The sequence below is a fragment of the Sarcophilus harrisii genome, chromosome 2 (assembly GCF_902635505.1).
Source record: "Sarcophilus harrisii chromosome 2, mSarHar1.11, whole genome shotgun sequence".
NCBI classification, from domain to species: domain Eukaryota; kingdom Metazoa; phylum Chordata; class Mammalia; order Dasyuromorphia; family Dasyuridae; genus Sarcophilus; species Sarcophilus harrisii.
This window is the reverse complement of record NC_045427.1, coordinates 261,651,916-261,678,495: the sequence shown is the minus strand read 5'-3', so window position 1 is coordinate 261,678,495 and position 26,580 is coordinate 261,651,916. Positions and strand designations below refer to the sequence as shown.

The 26,580-nt window shown below is 38.7% G+C and overlaps 2 protein-coding genes across 3 annotated transcripts in view; one reads left to right on the top strand and one right to left on the bottom strand.

The window, feature by feature from the left end:
- Positions 1-480: 480 nt before the first annotated feature.
- On the bottom strand, positions 481-10,492 carry RPUSD2 (RNA pseudouridine synthase domain containing 2). Its single transcript, XM_031952095.1, has 3 exons — positions 9,851-10,492; positions 5,842-6,138; positions 481-4,792 (listed from the first exon to the last, which is right to left on the bottom strand). Exons 1-3 carry the CDS (start codon positions 10,442-10,444, stop codon positions 4,067-4,069), a joined length of 1,617 nt encoding a protein of 538 aa, XP_031807955.1. The 5' UTR covers positions 10,445-10,492; the 3' UTR covers positions 481-4,066.
- Positions 10,493-18,657: 8,165 nt separating this feature from the next.
- Positions 18,658-26,580, top strand: part of CCDC32 (coiled-coil domain containing 32) — a 31,627-nt gene continuing 23,704 nt past the window's right edge. The window contains exons 1-2 of one of the 2 annotated variants that reach the window (XM_031952094.1): positions 18,658-18,762; positions 26,291-26,546. In XM_031952094.1, coding sequence (XP_031807954.1) covers positions 26,303-26,546 — 244 coding nt within the window. In that variant the 5' untranslated portion in view covers positions 18,658-18,762; positions 26,291-26,302. The remainder of the gene's footprint in view (positions 18,763-26,290; positions 26,547-26,580) is intronic. The other variant, XM_031952093.1, reaches the window with a different exon arrangement.

Here is a 26,580-nt window from a genome sequence, read left to right as displayed (position 1 = left end):
TCACCCAAGTTCCATCTGTTTTAGGCCCTTGACACCTCACTTGGATTATTACAAAGGCCTCAATCAATCGATATTAAAAAAAATATTTTTAGGCTATAATATACATTCACTTTTTACCCATTTCCATGAGTTAGGTTGGGAGAAAAATGAGAAAAGGAAAAAATCATAAGAAAGAAAAAAAAATGAGGAAAAAAAAGTGAAAACAGTATGCTTTGATCTGCATCTAGTCTCCATAATTTTCTCTCTGAATGTGGATGGCATTCTCCATCCAAAGTTTATTGGAACTGTCTTGGATCACTCAATTGCTGAGAAAAGCCAAGTCTATCATAGCTATTTATCAGTATTTTTTAAAGTGCCTACTGTGTGACAGGCATTGTGGTAAAGTGTTGAGGATACAAAAAGAAGCAAAAAGCAGTTCTGCCCTTCAAAGAATTTACAATATAATAGGGGAAACAACCTAAAATATATATGTATAGACAAAGCAATCTATAAATAGGATAAATAGGAGATAACTAATAGAGTACTTGAAGAGTTGCAAAAGTCTTTCAGTAGAAGGTAAATTTTAGTTGGATTTTAAGGGAAGTCAAGGATGTCAATAGAGCAGAGAAAGAGAATTCCCGAGAAAATGCCTCAAGGTGAAAGATAAAGTATCTTTGTTTATGAAATGTCTGGTGGCTGAACTGGAATATAGGTTGGGCCCTAAGGTATAAGATGGGAAAGTTAAGAGGGGGCTAGATATCTATCAGTTTGTATTTGACCCAGGGGACATCAGGAAGCCATTGGAGTTTATTGACTGGGGAGGTGATATGGTTGGACCTTTACTTTAGGAAAATCACTTTGGGAGCTACATGGGAATAGATTAGAGGGGAGAAAGAATTAGGCCGGGAGACTCTTTGGTTTTCCACACTGAACTATTTGTTTCCAATTTTTTCTCTCCAAATTAAATTTCCTCACAACTGCCAATCTTTGTAAAGCCCAAGCCTGACCCTATTACTCCTCATGGTTTCCCAGTTCTAGGAAGAAATGGAAGTTCCTTACTTTCACACAATGAACCATCCCACAATCTGACTTTAGGCTAACTTTTCAAACTTCACATTATTCCTTTTCACTCACTAGGTTCCGCATTAAACTTAATGTTCTCAAACATGATATTCCCATCTCCGACTATTCTTTGTGTGAATTGTCTTCCATGCTTGGAATTCACTCGCCTAATTACCACCTTTTAGAATCTAACTTCCTTCAAGACTTAGCATGGGTACAATCTCTTCATGGATTGCTGCCCCTCCCCCAAAAAGTTATAGTATATGTTATCTTTATCTATACATATGCTGTTATTTACATGACTATTTTGTCTTTTGTCATCTTGCACAATGCTTTCAAGATCACAAGACCACAATGGCTTTCCAGGGTAACTAGTACTAAAGGTAGGTCTTGAAAGTAAGGATTCTGAGGCAGAAATGGCTTAGTTGTAGCCATAAGGAGTGAGTTAGGAAAATATAAGCAGGCAGGAGAAACGGTTTAGGCAACAGCTGGCCTTGCAATTTGGCTGGAGCATACTGCATGAAGGGGAGTAATGTGATATAAAGCTCAAAATGTGGGTCAGAGCCAGATCTTGGAAGGATTTAAATGCCAAGGCTGTTTGCATTTTATGCTAGAGGTCAGGAAAGACTCTTGAGCAAGGAAATGACCTAGTCAGATCTATGTTGTAGAGATCATTTTGGATGGACTGGAGGAGGAAGAGGGTAGAAGCAGGGAAACCAAATAGTCTAATTAATAGTCCAAGACATTAATATCAAACTCAAATAGAAATAGCCGCTAAATCCTGTAGGTTACATATTGACTTAGACATCCACATATGGATATTATCTATGTTTTATTGAATTTTAATTTTGTTAAAAATCTCCTAATCATATTTTAATCTATACTTGGGAATGTTGTGAGCTGCATGTAACCTGACCACCTCTGGTCTATGTTACAAATGTTAAGAGATTGAGCTAGGAAAATGGCAATCTCCTAAGACTAGCTGAATTTTAATTGAATGCTTCATTGTGGTACTGAGGTAATCCTGGGTTCCCAAAAGTTATCCTAAGAAAGTATAAGCTCTGGCAGCTAATATGTATATAGTTGTTTACTAGCCACTTAATAAATGCTCATCACCAAAAGGCTGAGCATCAGGGTGAATTTTTTTTTTTTTTTGGTAATGCAACTCACTATTGGTGTCTCAAGTCACATAGTAGTGGTAATCTGCATTATTGGAGGATGGTCCACAGTTGATGAAAATTAGTATTCTTAAGGTATCAAATAAATGCTGATACTTAGCCAATACTCACCTCATTTTAATAGTTCCGCCCTTCCCACCTTGTGATAGTGCTCACACACATCTAATTTACATATAAATGCCTCTCTCCCTGGGACAAAAACATCATTCTCTCCATACCCACATTAACTGCAGTTTGTCCTTTATTCTGGAAGAGGACCATGGAAAAGGCAAGGACATGCAGGTGAACTGGATTTAAGTGAGGAAAGGCAGTGCAAAGACTCCAACCCTACTCTCTCCTCCAGAGCCATCTGGATTTAGGGGCCAGATGTAGATCAGGACAACTGAAGATGGCCCTAGATATAGTAGAAAACCTTGGCCTTTTTAAGATAACATTTTTCCCAAGTCTCAGTTTGTGTGAACCAGTGCCCATTCAGTGATTAGGGATAGGTAAGAAGAAATGAGGTAAAGTATGGCCTCATTTCTTAACATCAATCTGGGAGGAGAAGACACACAGAGAATCTTACCCACACAATTAACACTCAATACTTACAGCCAACTAGTCAGTGTGGGAGAGGCTGTGAGCACAGTTCCAATAATCCACTGTTAACGCAGCAGTGAATTAGTATAACCATTCTGAAAATCAGTTTGGGATTCTGTGAGAAAAATCAAGGTATCATAGATTTAGAGTGAAGGAGAGAGTTTAGGGCACATTCAGTAAAATTCTGTTTTTTACAGATGGAAAAATGAAGGCCCAATAAGGGTTAAATGACTAGTCCACGATCTTATGAGTAGAGAAGGGATTTGAACTTGGGTCCTTTAACTCTCAAGCCATTGATCTTTCTAGTTTTTGTCACATAATTAGATACCCTTGGATCACATGATTCCATTACTGGGAGCATACTTAGGTCCTATGCAAACCAAAATATTTACAGAACCAAAAAACTGAAAACAAAAGTAGAGGCCTAATCATCAAGGAACAGATAAATTATGATATATGTGAAATATTATTGTAACCATAAAGAATGATGAAAAATTCAGAGCTTATGGGAACTGCTGTATGAACTGATAACAGTACAAAGCAGAATCAGGAGACTCAATATACAATGGTTATATTACTATAAATGATTATGTTAGATCAAATACAATGATCAATATTGGTTCCTGATGACCCTGGTTGGGATATCTCCTCTTCATGGAAAGTGTGGGGCCTGGGCACTGTTTATATCATCTGTCACTTGCATTATATTTAAGAGTTTTTTGTTGGAGTGTGGGGGACAGATTGGGGAAGAATTGGGAAGGGATCATGATGTAAAAAATAACATGCATTTAAAAAATATTTCCTACTTGAGTAAAATGGTATTTCATAAACCTAGGTGTTTTACTACATATATACCTAGAGAAACAGAAATCCAATCACAGGGAAAGGGGCAAAAACTTTCTGCAGGAGGGAAAAAGCCTCTGCTTGCACAACAAGGAAGGCTGAAGGGATCCAAGTACAGCCACAGGGTATGGGACTAAGCAGCAGCAGCACGCAAAAACACTCAGAGAAAAGCTCTCAAAAAAGAGACACTGAGAAGGAATATTTTAGAAATTAAAAGATGCCAAAACTCTGGCTGGAGGTAGGATGGCAAATGAGGTATATAATTTTCCCTTTGCTGAACAAACTTTTTCAAACCCCAAGATTCTTCTTTTCTAACCCTTGCATGCCAACAGAGGACATCCACTTTCCCTCATTAAAAGAGGGTCAGTCATAGCAACTCTGTGAGGAATGGTGGTCTGCAGAAGGCAATTCAGGAACCATATCCATCAGTCTTCCTTCCAGTCATCCTGTGCCCACGCAGGCATGGGTGAAGAGTACTCAAAGCCAGGCCCTTTATAGCGTAGAGCATGAAGGTACATCACTAGCTCTTGAGGCAAGGGGTCTTGTCTCACCAAACGGCATTCCTCACAGAGAGGGTCCATCTTTTTATGCTTAAGCTGTAACCCAGCTGCCTCCCCAGGAGTCAGTTCTGTTGTGTCTAAATCAAGGGAAGTTGTTTGGTTTGGTTCCTCTGGGCCTCTTGTGGTTGTAGATGGCTCTTTCAAGTCCTGCTTAAAAACCGGGTCTGCAGGGGCCTTAAGACCTGGGGGTAGGTCCCCTTCAAAGAGATCTAGAACATCCAGGCTTTGTTTGGCCCGGTGTTCCTCCAACAGATCTTGTAGCAGCTCATCATCTGTCTTTGGGATATGGCCACCTCGGCCCCGGGCAGGGCCCCAAGCTGCTGTGTTATAGATGGGGTCATTGATGATAGGGTGGCCCAGGAACTGCAAGTGTACCCGGATTTGGTGGGTACGGCCAGTAAGAGGCCGGCAGTGGACCACACTACTCTGACCATTGTAACTCAGCCTCTGGAATACAGTTTCACAGGGCTTGCCCTGTGGGTCTACACGGCACAGCCCCACCTTATAGGATACCACCAAGATGGGCTCCTTGCAGGTGACTGCTTCAGCAGGGAATTCTCCTTCCACCCGGCACACATATTCTTTCTCCAGCTACAGAAGAGAATACAAAGTCAGCAAAAAGGTTCCAGCTCTTAGATTGCCACCCTCAATTATTCTGTCTGAGAGCAATTCTTCCATATTCGGATTCAAAAGCCCCAAGATTCTAACCACTTCCACAAAGCTTTTCTGTGTTCAAGGCTCCCTTTTACTTTTATAGGCCATCTCTCTTAAATAGCAGTACCATCCCCACATGCCCCTCTGTACCTTAACATTTTTTTAAAAAATATTTTATTGAGCTACTCTGATAAGACAATTATCCAAGACAAATCTGAAGGACTTGTAATGAAAAATGCTATCTACCTGAAAAGGGGAAAATGATGAAATATAAGTACAAAATGAAACATATTTATCTCTCTATTTTTCTTGATTTTTTTTTTCTTTTACAACATGGTTCATATGGATATGTTTTATATGACTTCACAGGTGAAACTGATATTGAAGGGAATTTGAAACTCAAAATTTAAAAAAAGAACTTAAAAAAGAAAAATTATTAATTTTATTGCTATCTTATTTTTACATTCTTTTTATTTAAAAGTATACCCCTTCCTCTTGCCTAACAAAACATTTGTAATAGTTCTTTGTTACTTTGTAATGAAGAAAAAACCAAATTTAAGCAACCTGTCAAATTATAGTATATACAATGTTTCAAACCCACAGCCTTCCTTCTTTGCAAAGGGGGAGAGGTACATTTTCTCATCTTTTTTTCTAGGGCTAAATTTGGTCATTAAATAGTATTCAATTCAGATGATCAGGCTACCAAATTTATGCAATCTGCTATTTCTCACTGTGTGATGTTGGGCAATTCACTAAACTCCTCTTAGATCTCTTCCAACTCTAAATCTTTATGAACCTATGATCTCTATGCCTGAACCCTCTGAAAATACTCTACAAAGTTCAGATTTATCGGATGACTTGGGAAGCCCTTCCAGATTTATAATTTAACGATTCCCTTCCTAACACTAAGCATCAGTGGACTCAATCTGCACCTGGCCTTTGAAAAGAGCACAAGTGAAAACGGTCCTTCCCCCACTTTGCTTTACCTGCCGATCTCTAACTTGCTCGTGGATCCGCTCAGAGACAGCAGCTGTCTTGGCAAACATGAGCACCCCTGAGGTGAGGCGGTCTAGCCTATGTAGTGGATGCAGTTCCTTAAGCTGGTGCTCCTTGCCCAGGACGAAGATGACAGTGTTATGGCGGAAACGACCACAAGGGTGAACAGGCATGGAGGAGGGCTTGTCTACCACTACGACTTCATCATCCTCAGCTAGCAGACGAATAGGCTCTGCTGTCACAGGGGGCTCATGCCGGTGGACAGTGTTCTGGAGGAAGTCGTTATCCTGCCAGAGAGATACAAACAGCTGAGTCAAACCTGTACCCACTCCATGTGGAAAAGGAACAGTGTTGGGCACATAAGAACAGTTACTACCATTCAGGAAAAGGATCATAGATAGAATTAAGAGTCAGAATGATATTAGAAGGCTTGGAGTCTAAGCTTTTCGTTTTACAGATGAGCCTAAATATTAAGGGATTTAGCCAAAGTCAAAGTCAAATATCTGAGATATAAGGATTTGCACCTGGGTCTTCTCAATCCCAAATTCAGAACTTTTCCTATTATGCCATACCAGTACTCAAGGGGTCTTTTTTTTTTTTTAATGTCTTTTTGTTGCTCTTTAAAATTTTTTTTTTTATATATTACTCATTTCCCAATGGTTTCTTGTACTTTCATCTCTCCTTTTCTAGAAATCAAAAATGGAAATTCAAGCAAATCTTACACTCTAATTGAATCTCATATTCTCCTAATAGACTGTAAGCTCTCTGAGGTCAAAGACCATTTCAAATTTTGTCTTTGTATTCCTAGCATCTATCATAGGGCCTAGCATGAAGAATATATTTCATAAAGGCAAGATCGATTGAGTGATGTCTTAAAATGTAAGTCTCATTCCAACCAATAGCATATTACCTACCACCTCTTTGTCAAGAGTTATCCTTCATCCTAAGACCTCTGAAATTATAAGCAAACACCAACTAATCACAGTTCAATCTCGAATGAAATTCTTTAAACTATTCACTCAACAAACACTTATTCGTTGTTCTTTAGTCATTTTATTCATGTTTGACTCTTCCTGACTCAATTGGGATTTTATTGGCAAAGATACTGGAGTGCTTTGCCACTTCCTTCTCCAAGTCATTTTTATAGATGAGTAGCAAACAGGGTCAAGTGATGAAGTTGCATTTGAATTCAGATCTTCCTAACTCTGGGCTTGGTACTCTATCTACTATGTCACCTAGCTGCCCAAATACTAATTAAGCATTTATGATGTTCAGAGAACAGTGATTGGTGCTAGAGACATAAACAAAATTCAGATATAGAATTTCAGTTCTGAGTTTATATTCATCTTAGTGGAACATAAGGCATGGCTAATATGTTGATTTGTCTAGTCTGAAGATTTTTCTTTTTTTTTTTTAAGTGAGGGTCCTTATAGTGAGGAAGGAAATAAGGAGGCAGAAAGACATCCATTATAAATGGGGATCAAGATTCTGATGGATGTGACCCTCTTCAATAATGAGATGAAGCAAATCAGTTCCAATAGAGCAGTAATGAATTGAAGCAGCTACACACAGAGAAAGAATTCTGGGAAATGAGTAAGAACCACTACATAGAATTCCCAATTCCTCTATTTTTATCTGCCTGCATTTTTGATTTCCTTTACAAGTTAATTGTATATTTCAGAGTCTGATTCTTTTTGTACAGCAAAATAACGTTTTGGTCATGTATACTTATTGTGTATCTAATTTATATTTTAATATATTTAACATCTACTGGTCATCCTGCCGTCTAGGGGAGGGGGTGGGGGGGGGTAAGAGGTGAAAAATTGGAACAAGAGGTTTGGCCATTGTTAATGCTGTAAAGTTACCCATGTATATATCTTGTAAATAAAAGGCTATTAAATAAAAAAAACAAAAAAACAAAAAAAAAACAAGTTAATTGTACACTATTTCAAAGTCCAATTCTTTTTGTACAGAAAAATAACTGTATGGACATATATACATATAGTGTATTTAACATACACTTTAACATATTTAACATGTATTGGTCAACCTGCCTTCTGGGGGAGGAGAAAAATTGGAACAAAAGGTTTTGCAATTGTCAATGCTGAAAAATTATCCATGCATATATCTTGTAAGTGAAAAGCTATAACAATAATTAAAAAAAATTTTTTTTTAAAATGGGGATCAGTAAGTCACACTTCCCTCGTGTTAAATGTGTAGTGGGCAGCCAGGAAATTAGGTGTGTGCAGCCTCAGACATCTAGGTGTTGGAAAGACAAGAATAGGAAAAAATAATTCTTACCTTTAAGGAATCTACAACCTCGTTAGAGTGAGGAGATACATACAACAATTTTTAGTAAAAGTTAGCAGTAACAAGTACATAAGAGAGGAGAGAAGTTGGAAATATCAGAAGGCTTCTTAGAAATGGCAACATCTGAACTGGTCCATGAAGGAAGAAAAGGAAGATATGAGAAGCCATTTCAGACATGAGGACATTGTATACAGATGTACAGAGAGAAGGAAAGTGGCTAATAGTACAGTACACATGAAAGAGAAATAATGAAAAAAATAAAACTGGAAAGGTAGATTGTTGGCAGATTTTGAAAACCTATTATGCCAGGAAAAAGTTCATATCTTATCTTGTAGATATTGGGGAGCTACTAAAAGCTTTTAAGTCAGATCAGATCTGCATATTAGGTATTGATGTCAAGAAGAGAATGGAGGAATCCATTAAACTCCTAGGGTGCTAATAAGGTAGGAGCAGAAAGGAAAGGATAGATGCTAGTGATAAATTCTATATAATCTGATCACTGAGATGTATTAGTCGGAAAAGGAAGTGTTTAAGATGAATGATGTCATGGGTATACTAATGACAGAAATGGAGATTGAGAGGAAGAGCAAGTTTAAGGGAAGGGTAGAATATATATATATATATATATATATATATATATATACACACACAGAAGATCTGCCAACACTTATATATATATATATATAAGTGTTGGCAGATCTTCTCTGAAGGCAAGCCTTCATTTGGGGGTAAAACATTTAAAGTGTTAGGAGACTGAAGTAATGCTTAGAAGTCATTTGTGAACACAGATTTAGAATTCTCTTATATAGAGGTTATAACTTTAGTCAATGGAATGAGGCTGTCAAGAGGAGGAAAAATTCCAGGGAAGAGAAAGGAGATCCTGGGGGCAGAGAACAGAGTATACCCACTCACTCTTAGGGAAGGGTGGACAAAAAAGACGGGAATAACAGTGCTAAGAGATACTAGTATTGTGAAAATCAAGTGATTACAGTGTCAAGGAGTGGATGTTCAACAGTGTGAAATACAGGAAGGTCAGAAAAATGGATCTCTTAAAAACTCATGAAAAGGTTATTTTTGGCTACCAGCATCTTGGTGTTTGGTGGCAAGTAACAACAGGAAAACGGTACTAATCTGTCTACATCTGTCCTTTGTGTGTGTGTGTGCGTAGGGGGAATGGGAGTGTGTGAAATCCATGTTAAGGACCAATATTGTGCAAGCAGTCAAGCTAGCTACTTCAATTAGTCTGTTTCCCTAACCCAATTAAGCTGACAAATTGCTTCAGCTAATTAACAAGAAGGCAGGGCCACCACTATTCTTAAAGGAGCTTGCCATCTACCGTTCCCATTGAAACAGGGCAAGTATATATGGAGAAATGGAAGTAATAACAACAGCTAGGACCTATACAGCGCTTTGCAAATAGTCTCATTTTATCCTCACAATCACCACTCTGGGAGGCCGGCGCTATTGTTGTCTTCATTGAAAAGTTGGGCGATTAGGGAACTTAGGGCTGCACACAGCTAGTTAAGTGTCTGAAGGCGGATTTGAATTCGGGTCTTCCTGAGCATTCTGTCCGCCCGGAACCACCAGCGAGCCCGATGCGGAGATCACACGCTGGAGCTAAGGGAAGGTTCTGAGCGGGAGCCATTTGTGTTGGTCCCGGACATCTCCCCCTCATCTCCCGGGGCCCACCTTAAGAATCACGTCGAGGTTTCGCACTGGCTGCTCGTTGAGGCGCAGGCGGCCGGCCTTGGCGGCAGCCTCGTAGTACGAGAGGGGGTGGGCACGAAACTCGGTACTGTAAACGTGCAGCAAGCTTCGGCCCACCCAGCGGCCCTTGCAGTAGGTCTGGAAGTCGAAGTAGTAAGGCCGCACCTTGCGCAGCCCGCCCTCGAAGTAGTAGCTGGTCTCAGCGAAGTGCTGGTCGCTGAAGCTGACCCCGGCCCGCCGCTTCTTAGGGGGTGGCACGAAGCGCTCCCCGCCCTGGCCTCGCCGCTTCTTCCGCCCGCCCGAAGCTGGAGCCAAGGCCGGAACGGGCGCCTGCTCCTCCCGGGCCGGGGGCTGCCGCTCTCCACAGGGCTCAAGGCCGCGCTTAAGTTCCTGCCCCCGCGGCTCTCCCGGACACCCAGGGTCTCTGTCCCGCTGACCAGGGGCCTCGTACCCTCCGCTTGCCATCATCAACCTGCAACCGCGGAAGCTGCTCGGGCGCCCGGCGAAGACGAACCTCCGCAGGGTAGGGAGAACTGTGGCAAGCGAGGCGGGAAACACGGAAGCGCCCGGCCACATAGCTCAGCGACCGCTCGCCCACGTGGGGGACGCCAGCTCCATAGCGGCGCAAAGAGATGACGCAAACAATGCCCCAGCCAATCACCACGGCCGAATGCGGAGGCCGCCGAGAAAGTTGTCGCAGGCGCAGAGACGTAAAGAGCAACTCCCATCAACTGAGGGAGAGTGCTGGGAAGCCGTTAGTACCTGGCGCTCTAGTGTTGAGCAGCAGGTACGCTGTCAGGGGACTGCAAGGTGATGATGCGTTGGAAGCTTTCCCCACAGGAGTTTACTTAAACCACAGTTTTTCATACCTTTTTTTTTTATGTTAATGTAATTAAATCTAATATATGTATACATATTTATACAAATATCATGTTGCACAAGAAAATCTGACCAAAAAGGAAAAAAACTGAGAAAGAAAACAAAATGCAAGCCAACAACAAAAAATGAGAGTGCTGCATTGTGGTCCACACTCAGTCCCCACAGTCCTCTCTCTGGGGGTAGATAACTCTTCATCACAAGAGCATTGGAACTGGCCTCAATCCACCTCATTGTTGAAAAGAACCATGTCCATTTTGATACTTCTTTAAAGAACATGCCTGTACCAGGAGATCATTATATACTTCAACAACAATACTAGATGATGACCAGTTCTGATGGACCAGGCCATCCTCAGCAATGAGATCAACCAAATCATTTCCAATGGAGCAGTAATGAACTGAGCCAGCTACACCCAGAAAAAGAACTCTGGAAAATGACTAAAAAATTCAATTACATTGAATTCCCAATCCCTATATTTATGCCCACCTGCATTTTTGATTTCCTTCACAAGCTAATTGTACAATATTTCAGAGTCTGATTCTTTTTGTACAGCGAAATAACAGTTTGGTCATGTATACTTATTGTGTATCTAATTTATATTTTAATATATTTAACATCTACTGGTCATCCTGCCATCTGGGGGAGGGGGTGGGGGGTAAGAGGTGAAAAATTGGAACAAGAGGTTTGGCAATTGTTAATGCTGTAAAGTTACCCATGCATATATCCTGTAAATAAAAAGCTATTAAATAAATAAATAAAAAAAAAATATATATATAAAAGCAAAATAAAAAACATAAAAAAGAAAATAAAAATAAAAAGCTTTAAAAATAAAAAAAAATAAAGAACATACCTGCTTTCCCCAATATTGCACCTCTTACAATAAATAATATTTTTAAAGAAGATGAAAAAAAACTATCAGAATATTGGATAAGTCTGGAAATGTATGGCACTGTTTGTTCCATATCTATAGGGATCTCACTATTCAAAAGAATGGAGTGAGGAACTAGTTATAGAAATATAGGTACACTATTGCAATGTTAGTGGAATTGTGAACTGATCCAACCATTGTGGAGAAAAAGAATGGAACTATGCACAAAGGGCTATCAAACTGCATACCTTTTGATCCAGTAGTAAGTACCCCTACTATGTCTGTTCTACAAAGAAAACAATGAAAATGGGTGATAAGTACAAAAATATTTGTAACAACACTTTTTTAAAGTGACAGAGAATTGAAATTCAAATGGAAACTGAATGTCCATCGAATAGGGAATGGCTGAACAAATTGTGATGTATGCTTGTAATGTGTTATAAGAAATGATGAGCAGGCTGATTTCAGAAAAAAACCTGAAAAGACATATATGAACTGATGCAAAGTAAAGTGAACAGAATCAGGACAACACTGTACAGAGTTACAGCACTGTTGTATGATGATCAATTGTGAATGACAGCTATTCTCAGCAATACAATGATCCAAGACAACTGGTGAAATGCTATCCAGCTGCAGGGAAAGTACTGATGGAATCTGAATGTAAATCAAAGCATACTATTTTTCATTTTATTTTTTCAATGGATTTTTTTCCTCTTTGAGACTTTTATAACAGAACTAATATGAAATTTTGTTTTGCATGATTGTACATGTGTAATCTGTGTCAAATTGTTTACTGTTTCAGGGAAGCAGGAGGTAAGGAAAGAAGGGAGAAAATTTGCAATTAAAAAAAAGGATGTCTTTACATGTAATTGGGGAAAATAAAATATTGTTAAAAAAAGAAAAAGGAAGAGAAAAAATAAGTAAAACATCAGTATATTGGAAAAGGCTGCAAATGTATGAAATGTTCCATATTTATGGGCCTCTTACTATTCAAAAGAATGGAAGAGAAAACTAGTTCACTTTTAAAAGTCATTTAACAGTAGGGATATGGAAATATATGTACACTAATGTACAGTTAGTGGAACTGTGAACTGGTTCACCAGTCTGGAGAAAGTTTGAAATTTGAACAAAGAAGCTTATATCTCAAAGAGAATAAAGAAAATGGGGGGAAAAACTTATATGCACAAAAATATAGTTTTTTTTTTTTTTTTTTTTTGTGGTAGTGAAGAATTGGAAACTGATGGGATACCTATCCATTGGGGAATGGCTGAAGAAATTGTGATATATGAATATAATGGAATATTACTATGCTATAAGAAATTGAGAGATATGGTTTTAGAAAAACTTGTGAAGATGTATATGAACTAATGCAAAAGGAACCAGAACAATGTATAAAGTAAGCAATATTGTAATCATGTTCAACTGTGAAAAAATTAGCTACTCTGATCAATACAATGCTACAAGACAATTCATAAAGACCCATAATTAAAAATGGCATCCAGAAGAGATAAATTCTGAATGCAGATATACTTTTTTCCACTTTATTTTTATGTATTTCTTTACTTTTCTTGCTTTTTTTGTAACATTGTTAAAATGGAAATATGTTTTGTAAGTTTCACTTTCAGATGATTATACCTATCCTATTGTTTGCCTTCTCAGTACTTAGAGGATAATGAAATATACACAAAACATTGTAGGCCTAAAAGCAGCCACCAATTAAGAAAGCGTTAAAGCTCAAACTCACCTGTCATTTAAGCCCAACAATCCATCAAAATCCCTACACCCAATATTGGACAATTCTATTAATATTTATTGATAGAGGAGGGATTAAAAGGAAGAGAGAATTTGGAACTCAAAATAGTTGTTAAAAACAAATGATTTTTTAAAAAAGAAAAATGTTAGTTAATATTGTTATGCCTCAGTTTTCTTATTTAGTAGATGCATAATAAAAAGGGGGAACTTCATAATTCACAGGGCTATTGTGAAGTTCAAGTGAGATATAGATGCAGGCATGCTTAGAAAAAAATAAAAACACCATACAAATTATTATAATCTAGCATGATAAAATACCAAATCTATACTAAAATGGACTTGAAGGTTAAATCTTTAGAATTTGATTTGGCCAAACACAATTTCGATCATCATCCAATAAACTTCAATGCATCCTTATTCCTCCCAAGATAAATATAGTCTCTCTTTTGCATTTAAAACTCTTCACAGACTTGACCTCTTCCTCCCTTTCTAGTCTTTTAAAACTCTACTGACCTCTCCTTTGTGATCCAGCTCTAGAGGGGTTACTGTTCACAAACCTCACTCCTCTCTTCTCTTAGCCTTTGTTACTGCTTTTTCCCATTTCTAGAAAGCTCTCCCTCCTAACTTCCATCTCTTGGAATTCTTGGTTTCCTTCTTAGTCCTTCTCAGTCCTAATACCCTCTTCCCTTAGATGTGAGAGCCTTTTATCCATATGTATCTTGTAAATATATTTATATATAGAATATTTATTTATATACATGTCTTCTATTAGAATGTGACTGGTTTTGCCTTTCTTTGCATCCTCAGTCCTTAAACATAGTGCCTGATTCATAGTAAGTCTGATTTCATTAGTATACTGCTTTCACCCCTTTCTGCTACTCTCCCCCCCAATAAAAAAAAAAAAATCAGCCTTACCAATATCCAGGTCAATTCTTCAACTTATGAATTTTAGGGAGTTGCTTAGAACACTGAGAGTTGTTCTTTTCTCAGGATCATACAGTATTTTTCAGGGTTCAAAAACAGTATTGAAGGACTTGAAAGTCTTTCTTTCAGGCAGGTTCTCTCTCCACTATTCCATGCCTCTTAATATAATTTTTATAATAGCTTTTTATTTTTCAAAATACATGCAAAAATATTTTTTAATATTCACCTTTGCAAAACTTTGTTTTTCAAAATTTTCACTCTCCCTCCCCCTCTCCCTCAATATAGGTTAAATATGTGCAGTTCTTTTAAACACATTTTCACTCAATATAATTTTTAATCAATTATAAACAATTATTAAATGCATAATAATTTATTGATCCATATTGTTGTTAAGCAGAATCCAAAGAAATTTAAAAGTAGAGATATATGACTTCTCTCCAGAATTGGATAAAGAAAGGATAAAGCATTCCTGCTCATTATATAGAACTTCAAGAACACAGATGCAGATCATTCTAGTATGTCATGAAGAGGCAGAAAATCACAGGGTAACTAGGTGTCAGCTATGCTTTTCTTTTGAGATTATCTCCAATTTATCTTGTTTATATCTTGTTTGTACATAGTAGTTTACAAGTTGTATCTTTCATTATACTGTAAGCTCCTTGAAGATAGAGAATTTTTTGCCTTTCTTTGTATCCCCAGTGTTTGTGATGACAGAAATAATACAAGATGCTGTTGCTATCTGCATATATATATATATATATATATATATATATACATACATACATACATACACAGCTATATGACATACATCTTCACACATCTAGCAGAGTTCCTTACACATAGAGTTGCTTACACATTGTTGGTGTTTAATAAAATAAATATGTGTGGAGGATGAATTTATTTGAAACAGATTAGGCACTGGGTCACTGTGCTTTTTTTTTTTTTTTTAACCACAAACCAACCTGACATACAGTAGTTGTTTAATAAATTCTTGTTGAATTGTCCAGTCCAATCTAAAATATGAGTAAGTGTGGTTGAAAGGACCAAGGTTAATCAACAATCTACTTCACACTGAGTAAGGTCTTTCACTTGATTAGAATCTATAATAAATGCAAAGAATCTATTAACGTTCAGCTGTTTCTTAAAATCTTGAAACCGGCCTGAAGGTCTTAAGATACTACCTAAGACTCCATGTAAATGACATTTCACTTTGAAATGATTGAGTAGCCTGATTTAATACTCTTGTTGATAATGAATTAATAGATTGAAGAAGAATTTTAGAGATGGCAGAAACCTTAGAAATTGGTTAAGAGATCAAGGAAGCATAGAATCATAGAATTTTACAGCTGGAAGGGGCCTTTCATGTAGACATCAAACTCCCTTTCCTATCCCATCAAAAAATGTATGAAAGACTCCAAAGAATAAGCAGAGATTGCTTCTGTTCCCCCAGGATCTTCTAGTAAAGTATGGGAGTTAAGTTCTCTTGACAGCTTTTGAGTAGGTTTCATGCGTTCAACAAGTATTTATCGAGCACCTACAGGTAACAGCTTTCACATCTAGAATAAAATGTCAGGCTTTTCCTCTGCCAGCTAACCTGATTTCATGCCCTAGGCATGCTGCTGGTTGGGTGATTATCTCTTTAGAGAAAGATGACAGAAGGAAACAGTTCTTAGGAAGAATCCAGGCTTCTCTGCCGGAAAAGCAGGCTGCAATAGCAGTGATAAGCAGACCTATAGATAAGTCAGTTGGTATCAGTCTGCAATATTTATTGAACACTTTTTTCCTCTACTGAGTACTATACTAGATGTTATGGGGAGATATCACATATGTATATATGTATATTATATCTGTATATATACACACTTGCCTTTTGGATTTCCTACAATCCATTGTAGGATTCAGAAAAGGACACAAGGCTGTCGTACTACAAGGCTGTATAATTCAGCAAGTATAAACATAGATGGCAAAGGAATGGTTCTTTGATTTAAATTAATGGGTTGACTAAAAGGACTACTTCATAGAAGATATATGTTTTGAGTTATTTTGAAAGTAGGTCATAGACTACTGGAAGGAAAGTATTCCAAGTAGGCATCTGTCAAAGGAAAGCAAATACGCACATGCTTGGTTTGTCCCAGCTGAGGTATTACATCACCCCCTCATTCTCCCCACTCCCAGGTGTTGCTTTCTAGACTTTCCTTTAACATAATGGAATTAACATATTTACACCCTGGCCAAAAACCCTATTTTTTCCCCCTTTGGTACCACCTTCTGTTAGCAACCAACCTCCTTAGCAACAGAGTAGCCTTTCTTTGGTCTATAGTTCATTCCAACAAACTCCTCACCTCCAGCTTGCAAGTATAAGCCACATCTGACACCTAGGAGATGCTTTGACACATTGCTCTGTTCTCCACTCTGCTTGGCAGCTTCAGGGAACACTGATACAAGTGATTACGAGACTTAAATTCAGTCTAAAGTCAATAACTAGCTGACCTCACTTAATTTGCTTGGCTGCATCTCTGCTTCCCAAATAGGACCACAACTCCAGCAACCAAACAAAAACAAGCATATTTATTAGCAGAGAAGAAGTACAAAAAATAGGGCTTTTTTGATTAGGGTGCAAATATGTTAATTCTTTTTTTTTAATTAAAGTTTTTTATTTTCAAAACATATGCAGGGATAATTTTAACACTGACCCTTAGAAAACCTTGTGTTCCAAATTTTCCCCTCCTTCCTCCCCCACTCCCTCCCTATAATTGGCAAGCAATATGTTAAACATATTAAAACTTAAATCCAATATATGTACACATATTTATACAATAATCTTGCTGTACAAGAAAAGTCAGATCAAAAAGAAAAAAAGAGAAAGAAAACAAAATGCAAGCAAACAACAACAAAAAGGATGAATATGTTGCCATCCACACTCAGTTGCCACAGTTCTCTCTCTGGGTGAAGGTGGCTCTCTTTATCATAAGACATTGGAACTGGCCTGAATCACCTCACCATTGAAAAGAGCCACATGCATCAGAATTGATCATCGCATAATTTTGCTGTTGAAGTGTATAATGATTTCCTGGTTCTGCTCACTTCACTCAGCATCGGTTCATGTAAGTCTCTCTAGACCTTTCTGAAATCATCCTGTTGGTCATTTCTTACAGAACAATAATATTCCATAATATTCATAAACCACAATTTATTCAACCATTCTCCAACTGATGGGCAGCCACTCAGTTTCCAGTTTCTAGCCACTACAAACAGGGCTGCCACAAATATTCTTGCACATACAGGTCCCTTTCCCTTCTTTAATGTCTCTTTGGGATATAAGCCCAGTAGAAACACTGCTGGGTCAAAGGGTATGCACAGTTTGATAACTTTTTGGGCATAATTCCAAACTACTCTCCAGAATGGCTGGATCTCTTCACAATTCCACCAACAATGTATTAATGTAAATATGTTAATTCTTTAGGCTAAAGAAAGACAAGAAAGGCTACTGTGTTCTGAGCAGTGCACCAATTCACTCTGACTTTTTGCCACAAAGATGGAAAAGACTTCCTGCAGAGTGGTCAGAGTCACATTTCAAAGCTGAAAGGGGGCACACCCTTAGGTGTACAGGAATTTCCTCTACAGTATCTCTCTGCTCATCCAGCCTTCACTAGACCACTTGCAGACACTCTCGGACAGTGTTGGTGACTTGTTAGGAAATTAACTATTATTATTTTTGTTTTTGTTGATAGGACCAAAATCTGCAAATTGCAGAAGGATCAGGGTGGAGAGACTGAGGCTAGGGTAACTCCCCAGGAGATGAAGAAAGGCTATCCCAGGAAACTGGTGGGAGACCTTTGAATGAAATTTAGCAAGCATTTATCAGTCTCCTGCCAATTTCCCAGAAGTGTCCCAAGGTGATTTTATTTATGTGCATATATATGCACATAAATAAAATAATATATGCATTCTGTATATAGAAACAGGGAGCATACCCACTTATGCATAAGTGTATATACACTATAATGTATATTATATACGCGTATGTAAAGTATAGCTGTATCTATATGTGGGTCACATACATAATATTTAGCTTCCACTGTAAGGGGCAGGACCGAACCCACGCGCACAACCACCAGTCCCCAGAAAAACGCCCCACCGCGTGGCGGTAGTGACTCCCGCGCGCTCCCACTCGCGCACGTAAACTTCGCGCTCCACTCTGGAGAACCACCTACTGCCTGCCACGTGCTCTCGTCTCCGAGCAACGGCTGCTCCCATCCCTCCCCAATCTCCACCCCCGCCTTCGCTCTCAGCCCCGCCCTGCTTCGGTTCTCCTTGCAGCCAATCCGCAGCCAGGACATCACCAGTTCTAAAGGCGATTGGAGGAAGCTCGACGCCCATCATTTGGAGACTCCGCCCTGTCAGGTCATTTTGGCTACGGAGGCAAAGGTGGAGACGAGTACTCTTGCGGCTACCGGAGCCGGCTGTTGGGGTAGGTGAGGGAGGGACCCCGGAGCTGGGACCCTATCTCTGACCACTCGTTTCCTCCGGGGCGCGGCTCCATCCGGGCCTGGGGGCGGAGCCACGGCTGGCGTCGGGGCCTGGACGCTTGACTTCCTTGCTTGTTTTGGGTCCTGCCGCCCGGGCCCCCCAGGCCTAGCTACCCCGCTCGGACCTTGGCCAAGTGGGTTGCTGTGGCCGGCCGCTTACACTGGCCCCAAGTTGCTATGACGATTCAGTATTCATCGTCTAGATGAAGCTAGAAGCTTCCATTTCCGGCTCCTGGAGACCAGTTTGGGCCATTTAACTCCTCCCGTGGGCTCCTGCGCTTAGAGGTTCCCCAAATACTGGTCGTGCATCCAGGAATTGTCCCTTGCCTGGGTTGTGCTCCGAGATACGGGAGGAAAAAAGTAACACAATCTCAGTCAGTCTAATAAACATTGTAAGCTTTCCCTCCACCTAGGACGTCATGTCCTTATCTACGCATGCTCTTAAAAGCTGCCCTTTTTTTTTTTTTTTTTTTTTTTTTGAGTCTCTGAACCCTCCCAAGATATTTTGGGATTAAGGTCTAGGTTTCTTCTTAAAGACCTCCAAGCCACTTTGATCCTCGTTGATTGGCCACCAATAGGTCTCAGGCCAAGCCCCATTTGGTTCCTGTTTGGGTCCTGTTTGACTCGCCTCGAAAGTAAATAGCAATCATTTCTGCTTGAGGGTACTCCCTTCCCAGATTTATGGTTTATTTAATTGTTGTTGTTGTTTGGACTGTCTAGCTTTAATCACTGAATGAGTGAGGCCTCAGTCAGACTGAAACCGATTGAAGATAGTTTAAACAGGCAAACCCCGCTGCATTCAGAGCCATATCCCATCATCCTGATCTGCATCTGAACACTAGATCCAGATGACCCTGGAGGGGAAAGGGAGGCAGGTGGTCTTGCACAGCCCTCTTTCAGTTAAATCCAATTTATTTGCAAGTCGCCGCATCACCTCCCTGATGTCATGGTCCTCTTTCAGTGAAGGACAAACACTAACTGTGTACCAGGCACAGCGCTAAACTCTGAAGATACAAAGAAAGGCCAAAGACAGTCCCTGCTCTGAAGGAGCGCATGGTTACATGGGGGAGGTTTACATGCAAATAACTATGTTAAGTTAAGACAGCTGTGGGATAATTTGGAGATAATCCACTGAGGGAAGGCAACAGTATTAAAAGGGGGGATTGAGAAAGGCTTCTTGTAAAAGATGGGGTTTTGGCTGAAATGGGAACGGAATCAGGGAAGCCTCAAGGTGGAGATGAGGAGGGAGAGAATGGAAATATCCAGTTAGGAGATGACTTATTCAAGAACAGGGAGAAGGCAAGTGTCATGTGATGGCAGAGTAGGAGGGAGGAGTAAGAAGACTAGAAAGGTATGTGTGTGAGTGTGTGTGTGGGGCATGCAATTAATGAAAGGCTTTGAAGATCAAACAGTGTTATGTTTGATCTTGGAGGTGTTAAAGAATTACTGAAGTTCATTGAGTAATAGGGATGACTTGGTCTCTCAGCTGCCTTTTTGGATTTATGCTTAGGGTCATAGAGGTAAGGTACAATGGAAAGCATTCAATTCCTCAGGCATTTACTGACTATTCTGTGCCAAACACAGGGAATATCAGACACAAATGTGTGTCCTTTGAGACTCCAGGTTCCTAGACAATTCTGGGAAGAAACTGCACTTACAGAAAAGAAAACAAAATCTGCAAAGGAATGGTGGTTGGGGACTGGGACACTAAAAACTGGAGTAATCAGGGAAGAGTTCTGTAGAAGATGGTATTTGAGCAGAGCCTTTAAAGGTGTTATGGATTCCAAGAAGTGGAAGTGAAGAGAGAATATTCCAGGTTTGTGGAACAACCTATGCAAAGGCATGGAGGCAAGAGATGGAAACTTTTATAAGTTTTAAGAGCTTTTCTCTTAAATAGAAAATCCTTATCAGCAAATTGAAGATGTGTTAACCTCTATTTGGGCTTATTTTGTCAGAGTGCAGGCAATTTAGGGTCAGAAGACTTGAATTCCCATTCTCTATTTGCTATTCACTACCTTCTTTGAATTTAGAAAGTCAGTTAACATATGTGGAACAGAGTTTATTGAGCTCCTTTCCAAGTCTAAAATTCTGCTCTTAAGGCCATGGAACTGCATCCCAATCTGAACTTGATTCTAAGCTCTGGGTTTTGATGCCTGCTATGATACAACCTTTCTCATTTTAAACAAGTCATTTAACCTTTGTTTCCTCCTTTGTAAAACGAAGGCATTTCTCTCTTCCTGTTCTTGTGTTACTGGAGGAAGTTACACAACAGAATTGAATCCCTTACAAATTTGTGTTATCTCATTTCAACTTGATTGATTTTTTATATTTCTCCTTAGCAACTGTTCAGATCTTGTTTTCTCTCCTCAAGCCCCCAGTGCTGCCCCCATACCACCTGTGACTCAACTGAGCAGATGTCATTGCCTATTGTTTTACTAAGAATGTCAACACATTGAGTTTTCTCATTTTCTCAATTCCATTTTACATCTTTAAAAATTCATAGATTTTATTTGTTTTTACATCCTTTCCTCTCGAATATACTCTTCTATTTTCTCTGTCCTTTTCCCCCTTAACCTTATTATCTGAGGAATAAATGGCCCTTTTCCTTGCCAAGACCAGTGTTGCTATTTGTACTCTATTTATGTGTCTCTTTTCATATATTCCCAGATATTGTTCTTTGGATAATTCCTTTCTCATTTTCAACAGGTCTAACTAACTGGCTTCTTTCTTGCTGTCTAAATGAGGTGGCTGAGGTAGCACCAAATGGTATTATTTAGGCACCAGATGATGTGCTTTAGGAAAAGAACCAAAAGTTGAGGTTCAGTCATGTGAAAAATTCACAATGACCATTTTCTTTTTTTTTCTTTTTTATTTAATAGCTTTTTATTTACAGGTTATATGTATGGGTAAGTTTACAGCATTAACAATTGCCAGACCTCTTGTTACAATTTTTCACCTCTTACCCCCCACCCCCTCCCCCAGATGGCAGGATGACCAGTAGATGTTAAATATATTAATATGTAAATTAGATACACAATAAGTATACATGACCAAACTGTTATTTTGCTGTACAAAAAGAACCGGACTCTGAAATATTGTACAATTAGCTTGTGAAGGAAATCAAAAATGCAGGTGGGCAAGAATATAGGGATTGGGAATTCAATGTAATGGTTTTTAGTCATCTCCCAGAATTCTTTCTCTGGGCGTAGCTGGTTCAGTTCATTACTGCTCCACTGGAAATGATTTGGTTGATCTCCTTGATGAGGATGGCCAGGTCCATCAGAACTGGTCATCATATAGTATTGTTGTTGAAGTATATAATGATCTCCTGGTCCTGCTACAATGACCATTTTCTTTGACAAAAAGTACGTTTATTTAAGAGAAGAGATTACAGACAAAATAGGAGCTACAATAGACTTGCAGGAAGGGTGTAATATAAAATAGGGTTGGGAAAGCATAGAAAGGAATTTTATATAAAAAGGGCAAGTTCCCTAGTGGAACTTGTTATTTACCAGGAGAAAGGAAACAACTCCACAAAGTTGGGCAGGCTAAATCCTGAAATGGACTTAACACCCTAAAAGAATTAGTTATAAGGAGGAGAAGTGGGGTCTGGAGCAGAGTGGTGTTAAGAGAGATACAGGGAGGAGTTAAGGGAAAGGCAACATGAGGCAGTGTGTCAGTAGTGGATTGACTCAAAGGAGAGCAGTAATGAAGCCATGTTTTATAGGGAAAATTTAGCCTCAGGTACTTGACATAACTTGGATTTCTTGACTGGATTACCTCCAGAAGGTGGGAACCATGGAACTATACTGATCTTGGTTAGCAGAGCTTTCTTCCTGCCTCCACAGAGAATAATTTTTATCAATTCTTAAAGTTGTCTACCAACCACACCCACCATTTAGGACCTCATCACAAATTTGTTCAGATCTTCTCTATCCTAAAATTTTTATATTTCATATTTGTATATATTATCTTCATTTCTCAAAAGTCTTCCACTTCTCCCATCCAAAGATTATGCTGAAAAATAAATAGGATAGGAAATAATAAATAAAATAGCAAAAATAAGCAATTCTGAGAAACAAAAGTATATTCAGTGTTCTTCATTTATAGTTCCTCCCCTCTGGGAGGAGGGAAGTATAATCTCATACCTCTTCTATAGGGTCAGACTTGGTCATTATAATCACATTGTTCAATTTTTTTTTTTATCTTTCCATTTATATTAATGTAGTCATTGTATATACATTGTAATGCTTATTGTGTCCACAACACTTACCACTTGGTAAGCACTTAATAGTTTTTCATTCTATTCTGTCCACTTCACTCTCTTATCAATTCATATAAGTCTTTTTATGCTTCTCAATATTCTTCCTAGTCATTTTTCTTATAGTGAAGTGATATTTAACTCTATATACACAGTTTATTTAAGCTGTTTCCCAATAATGGATAGCTATTTTGTTTCCAGTTTTTGTATGCTAAGAAAAGTTGTGCTATAAATATTTTGGGGGGGATGTGAGACTTTTCTGTCTTGGGCCATATACTCCTTAAAAAAAATGTCCATTTTACCTTGCTATCTTCTCAAACTACTGTATGATGTCTTTCTTCTTTTTATGGATAAACTTTGCATGCTCTCTCCTGCTTTAGCTCACTACAGGCTAAGAGTTGCTGCCAAGTAGAACCCTTCTCCTTTTTCCCCCTTGGAAAGCTGCAGAATATCTATCATTCTCTTTGTTGTAGAATTTCCCTACTTCTACTCATTTCCTAATGGTAGTGAACTTCTTCCTTCTGAACTTTCTGCCCTGCTAGACCATATATCCTATACCAGGATATATCCTAAGAACTCCTGGACCTTGCTATTCAGTCAATCAATAAACAGTTATTAAGTGCCTACTATGTGCCAAGTACTATATAAGATGTGAAGATACAAAAAGAGGCAAAAGACAGTTCCTGCCTTCAACTAGCTTACAAACTAATGGGGAAGAAAACATGCAAACTAATGTATACAAAGCAAGCTCAATACAGGATTGGGAGGAAATAACAGAGAAGGCACTGAAATTAAGAGGGGCTGGGGAAAGCTTCTTGTAGAAGGTGGGATTTTAGTTGGAACTTAAAGGAAAGCTTTTCAGTCAATAGAATTCATTTTAGGCATGGGGGACAGTTAGAGAAAATTCGAGTTTTGATTATGGAACATCCAGGAAGCCAGTGTCATAATGCAGAAGAGTACATGTAGGGGAGAAAAGTATAAGAAGACTGGAAAGATAGGAGAGGGATTGGTTATGAAGAGCTTTGTGGGCTTTTATTTGTTCCTAGAGGAAGAAAGAAGCCACTATAGTTTTTTGAGTAGGAAGCTAGGGAGTAGAGTGGGGGACTAGAGCGTATGATATGGTCAGACCTTCACTTTAGAAAAAAAATCACTTGAATGGTTAAAATGGAGGATGAATTGGAGTAGGGAAGAGACTTGAGGCAGGCAGACCCTTCAGCAGGTTATTGCAGTAATCCAGGCATGAGGTAATGAAGGCTTGTACCAGAGTGGTAGCAGCATTAGAGAGAAGGGGCTGTATTCAAGAGCTGTTACAGAGGAGGAATCCAGAATAACTTTTAGGTTATGAGCCTGAAAGACTGGAAGGATGTTATTGTCCTTTAAAATAATAGGGAGGGTTTGAGGGGAGGAGGTTAGGGAGAAAAATAATGAGATCCCTTTTGGACTTAGTTGAAGACATCTGCTGAATATCTGTTTCTAGATGTCTGAAAGTCAGTTGGAGCATAGCAGAGATATTGGGGTAGGATAATTAGTATGTATCCAGTCTCTCAACCCTTAGGACCTCAGATCCTTTCAGTCAGAGTTTAACTCTCTCTTATATATAACTCTCTTATATAGGTTTCTCCCATTTAGAGTGTGAACTCCTTAAGAGCAAGGAATGTCTTCTTTTTCTCCCTCCCCTCTCTCCTTTCCTCTGCCATTGTTGTGTATCACAACGTTTGGCACGTAGTAAAGCTTAATACATTTCATTTTCATTCATTCACAGTGAGGTATTCCAGAAGTTCCTGTTTGTGTATGGACATGTTGATTGCATTAAGCCTTAGAACATTGAGAGCCTCTTGGAAGAGACCCAAAAGGAGTTTGGCTTGTCCATTAGCACAGGAAAAATCCAAGTAGACAAAGAATATCTACTGCCCAGATTTCAACAAGCATTTGGATGGACATTCTATAGAACTTGTCCAAGATTAAGTATATCTGAGATAGTTAATTGAGTCTGCAATTGAACACAAGATCAACGATGAGCTGTATTACATTTGAGAAAGCTGACTCCAAGCTTCCTATAAAAACAAAGTCACATCTTTTTATTACTTTCCACTGGTGTTACTATATGTTAAAGAGATACACAGGATATAATTGTTTCTGAATATCACACAGAGAGCAATGAAGAGGTTCATGAAGGGTGTGAACAAACTACAGCATAAAATCAACAAGAAATTTCAAAGAACAAGAGTAAAAGATATCATCAAGGAATTATATGTGATAGATAAGTTAAGTTGGTCATATGGCAAGAACAATGTCAGGTAGATAGAGTATTTCACCCTCTGTTAAGAGAAATTAAATTAGGCCTCCAGCATGTTGGGTGGATCTCCTGTGATGAACTTTTAGGAAAACATAGGCAAGAGTTCTACAGCTTAGCAAGCAAGGAGAGAATGTGACCTGAATCATTAGAGGAAATTTCTGAATTGATGAAATCACCTGCTCATTTAAGCACAAAAAAAGAAAAAAAATACACACACACACACATACAAAGCTGGCAGGAGCAATACAATGAGATGTGGAGTAAATGATAAAATGCATATAGAGCATCTTTTTAAAATTCTAAGTTTAATTGTAAATAGATTTTACTTTTGTTTGAGAGTAATAATTATTTAAGTTAATTTAAAAAATAAATAATGAAAACATTTTAAACTTTAAGCTAGAACATATAACATTTCATCTTCTACCTTATAGTAATGTTATCCATATATAAATCTTTTTTTTTGTAAAAGTAAACATTTTATTTGCTATTCTTTTTATATATCATTGTCACTTTCCATTGACTCTCCTACCCTTTACCCTCCAGAATCTTTTCTTCAAACAAAAAAAAAGTATGGTTAAATACAACAAATTAGCACATGACTCCTCCTGACAACATCTGCTGCATTCTATATGTACTGTCCATTATTTTTTTACTTATAGGAGGGAGACACTCTTCTGAGTAGTTTGCTGAAGTAGCAATTAGTCATTGCTTTGATCAGAATTTGGATGTCAGTATTGTTTTCCTTTACATTATTACCACACAGAAATATGTTGAAGTTAAATTTCTTTGAAAACAGCTTCTTTAAAATCTTATTAGTATCTCTCTCTCTCATTAGACAAATGGAGAGCTCATGGGAATATACTTTAGTTGTGGAACCTTCAAGTTCTTACAAAATGGAATGTATGTTTTTCAGCTAAGATTCCAAATGAAATCATTTGAGAGCATTGATTCTGCTGTTCCAAGGTCCAGTGGGGATCTCTGGGCAGAAATCTGTTCCTGTTTGCCAAATCCTGACCAGGGGGATGACCCCAAAGATGCCTTCTCTGATTCCTTCATGGATTTATCTTCTGGAGGTGAGAATCAGAGAGAAGCTGCAGACTTGACTGTTCAGCCAAACCTAAAGCCTTGGGCTCCATTACAGGATTCAGAAGTATATCTAGCATCTCTAGGTGAGTACAGAGTTTTGTCAGCATGGTATCATGG

Excerpts from the sequence above, each read along its gene's own strand:
- RPUSD2 (XM_031952095.1), bottom strand. The coding sequence starts at position 10,444 with ATGTGGCCGGGCGCTTCCGTGTTTCCCGCCTCGCTTGCCACAGTTCTC. Across the intron at positions 6,139-9,850 it reads ACCTCGACGTGATTCTTAAG|GATAACGACTTCCTCCAGAA; the intron begins GTGGGCCCCGGG and ends TCTCTCTGGCAG. Across the intron at positions 4,793-5,841 it reads AGCAAGTTAGAGATCGGCAG|CTGGAGAAAGAATATGTGTG; the intron begins GTAAAGCAAAGT and ends TCTCTTCTGTAG.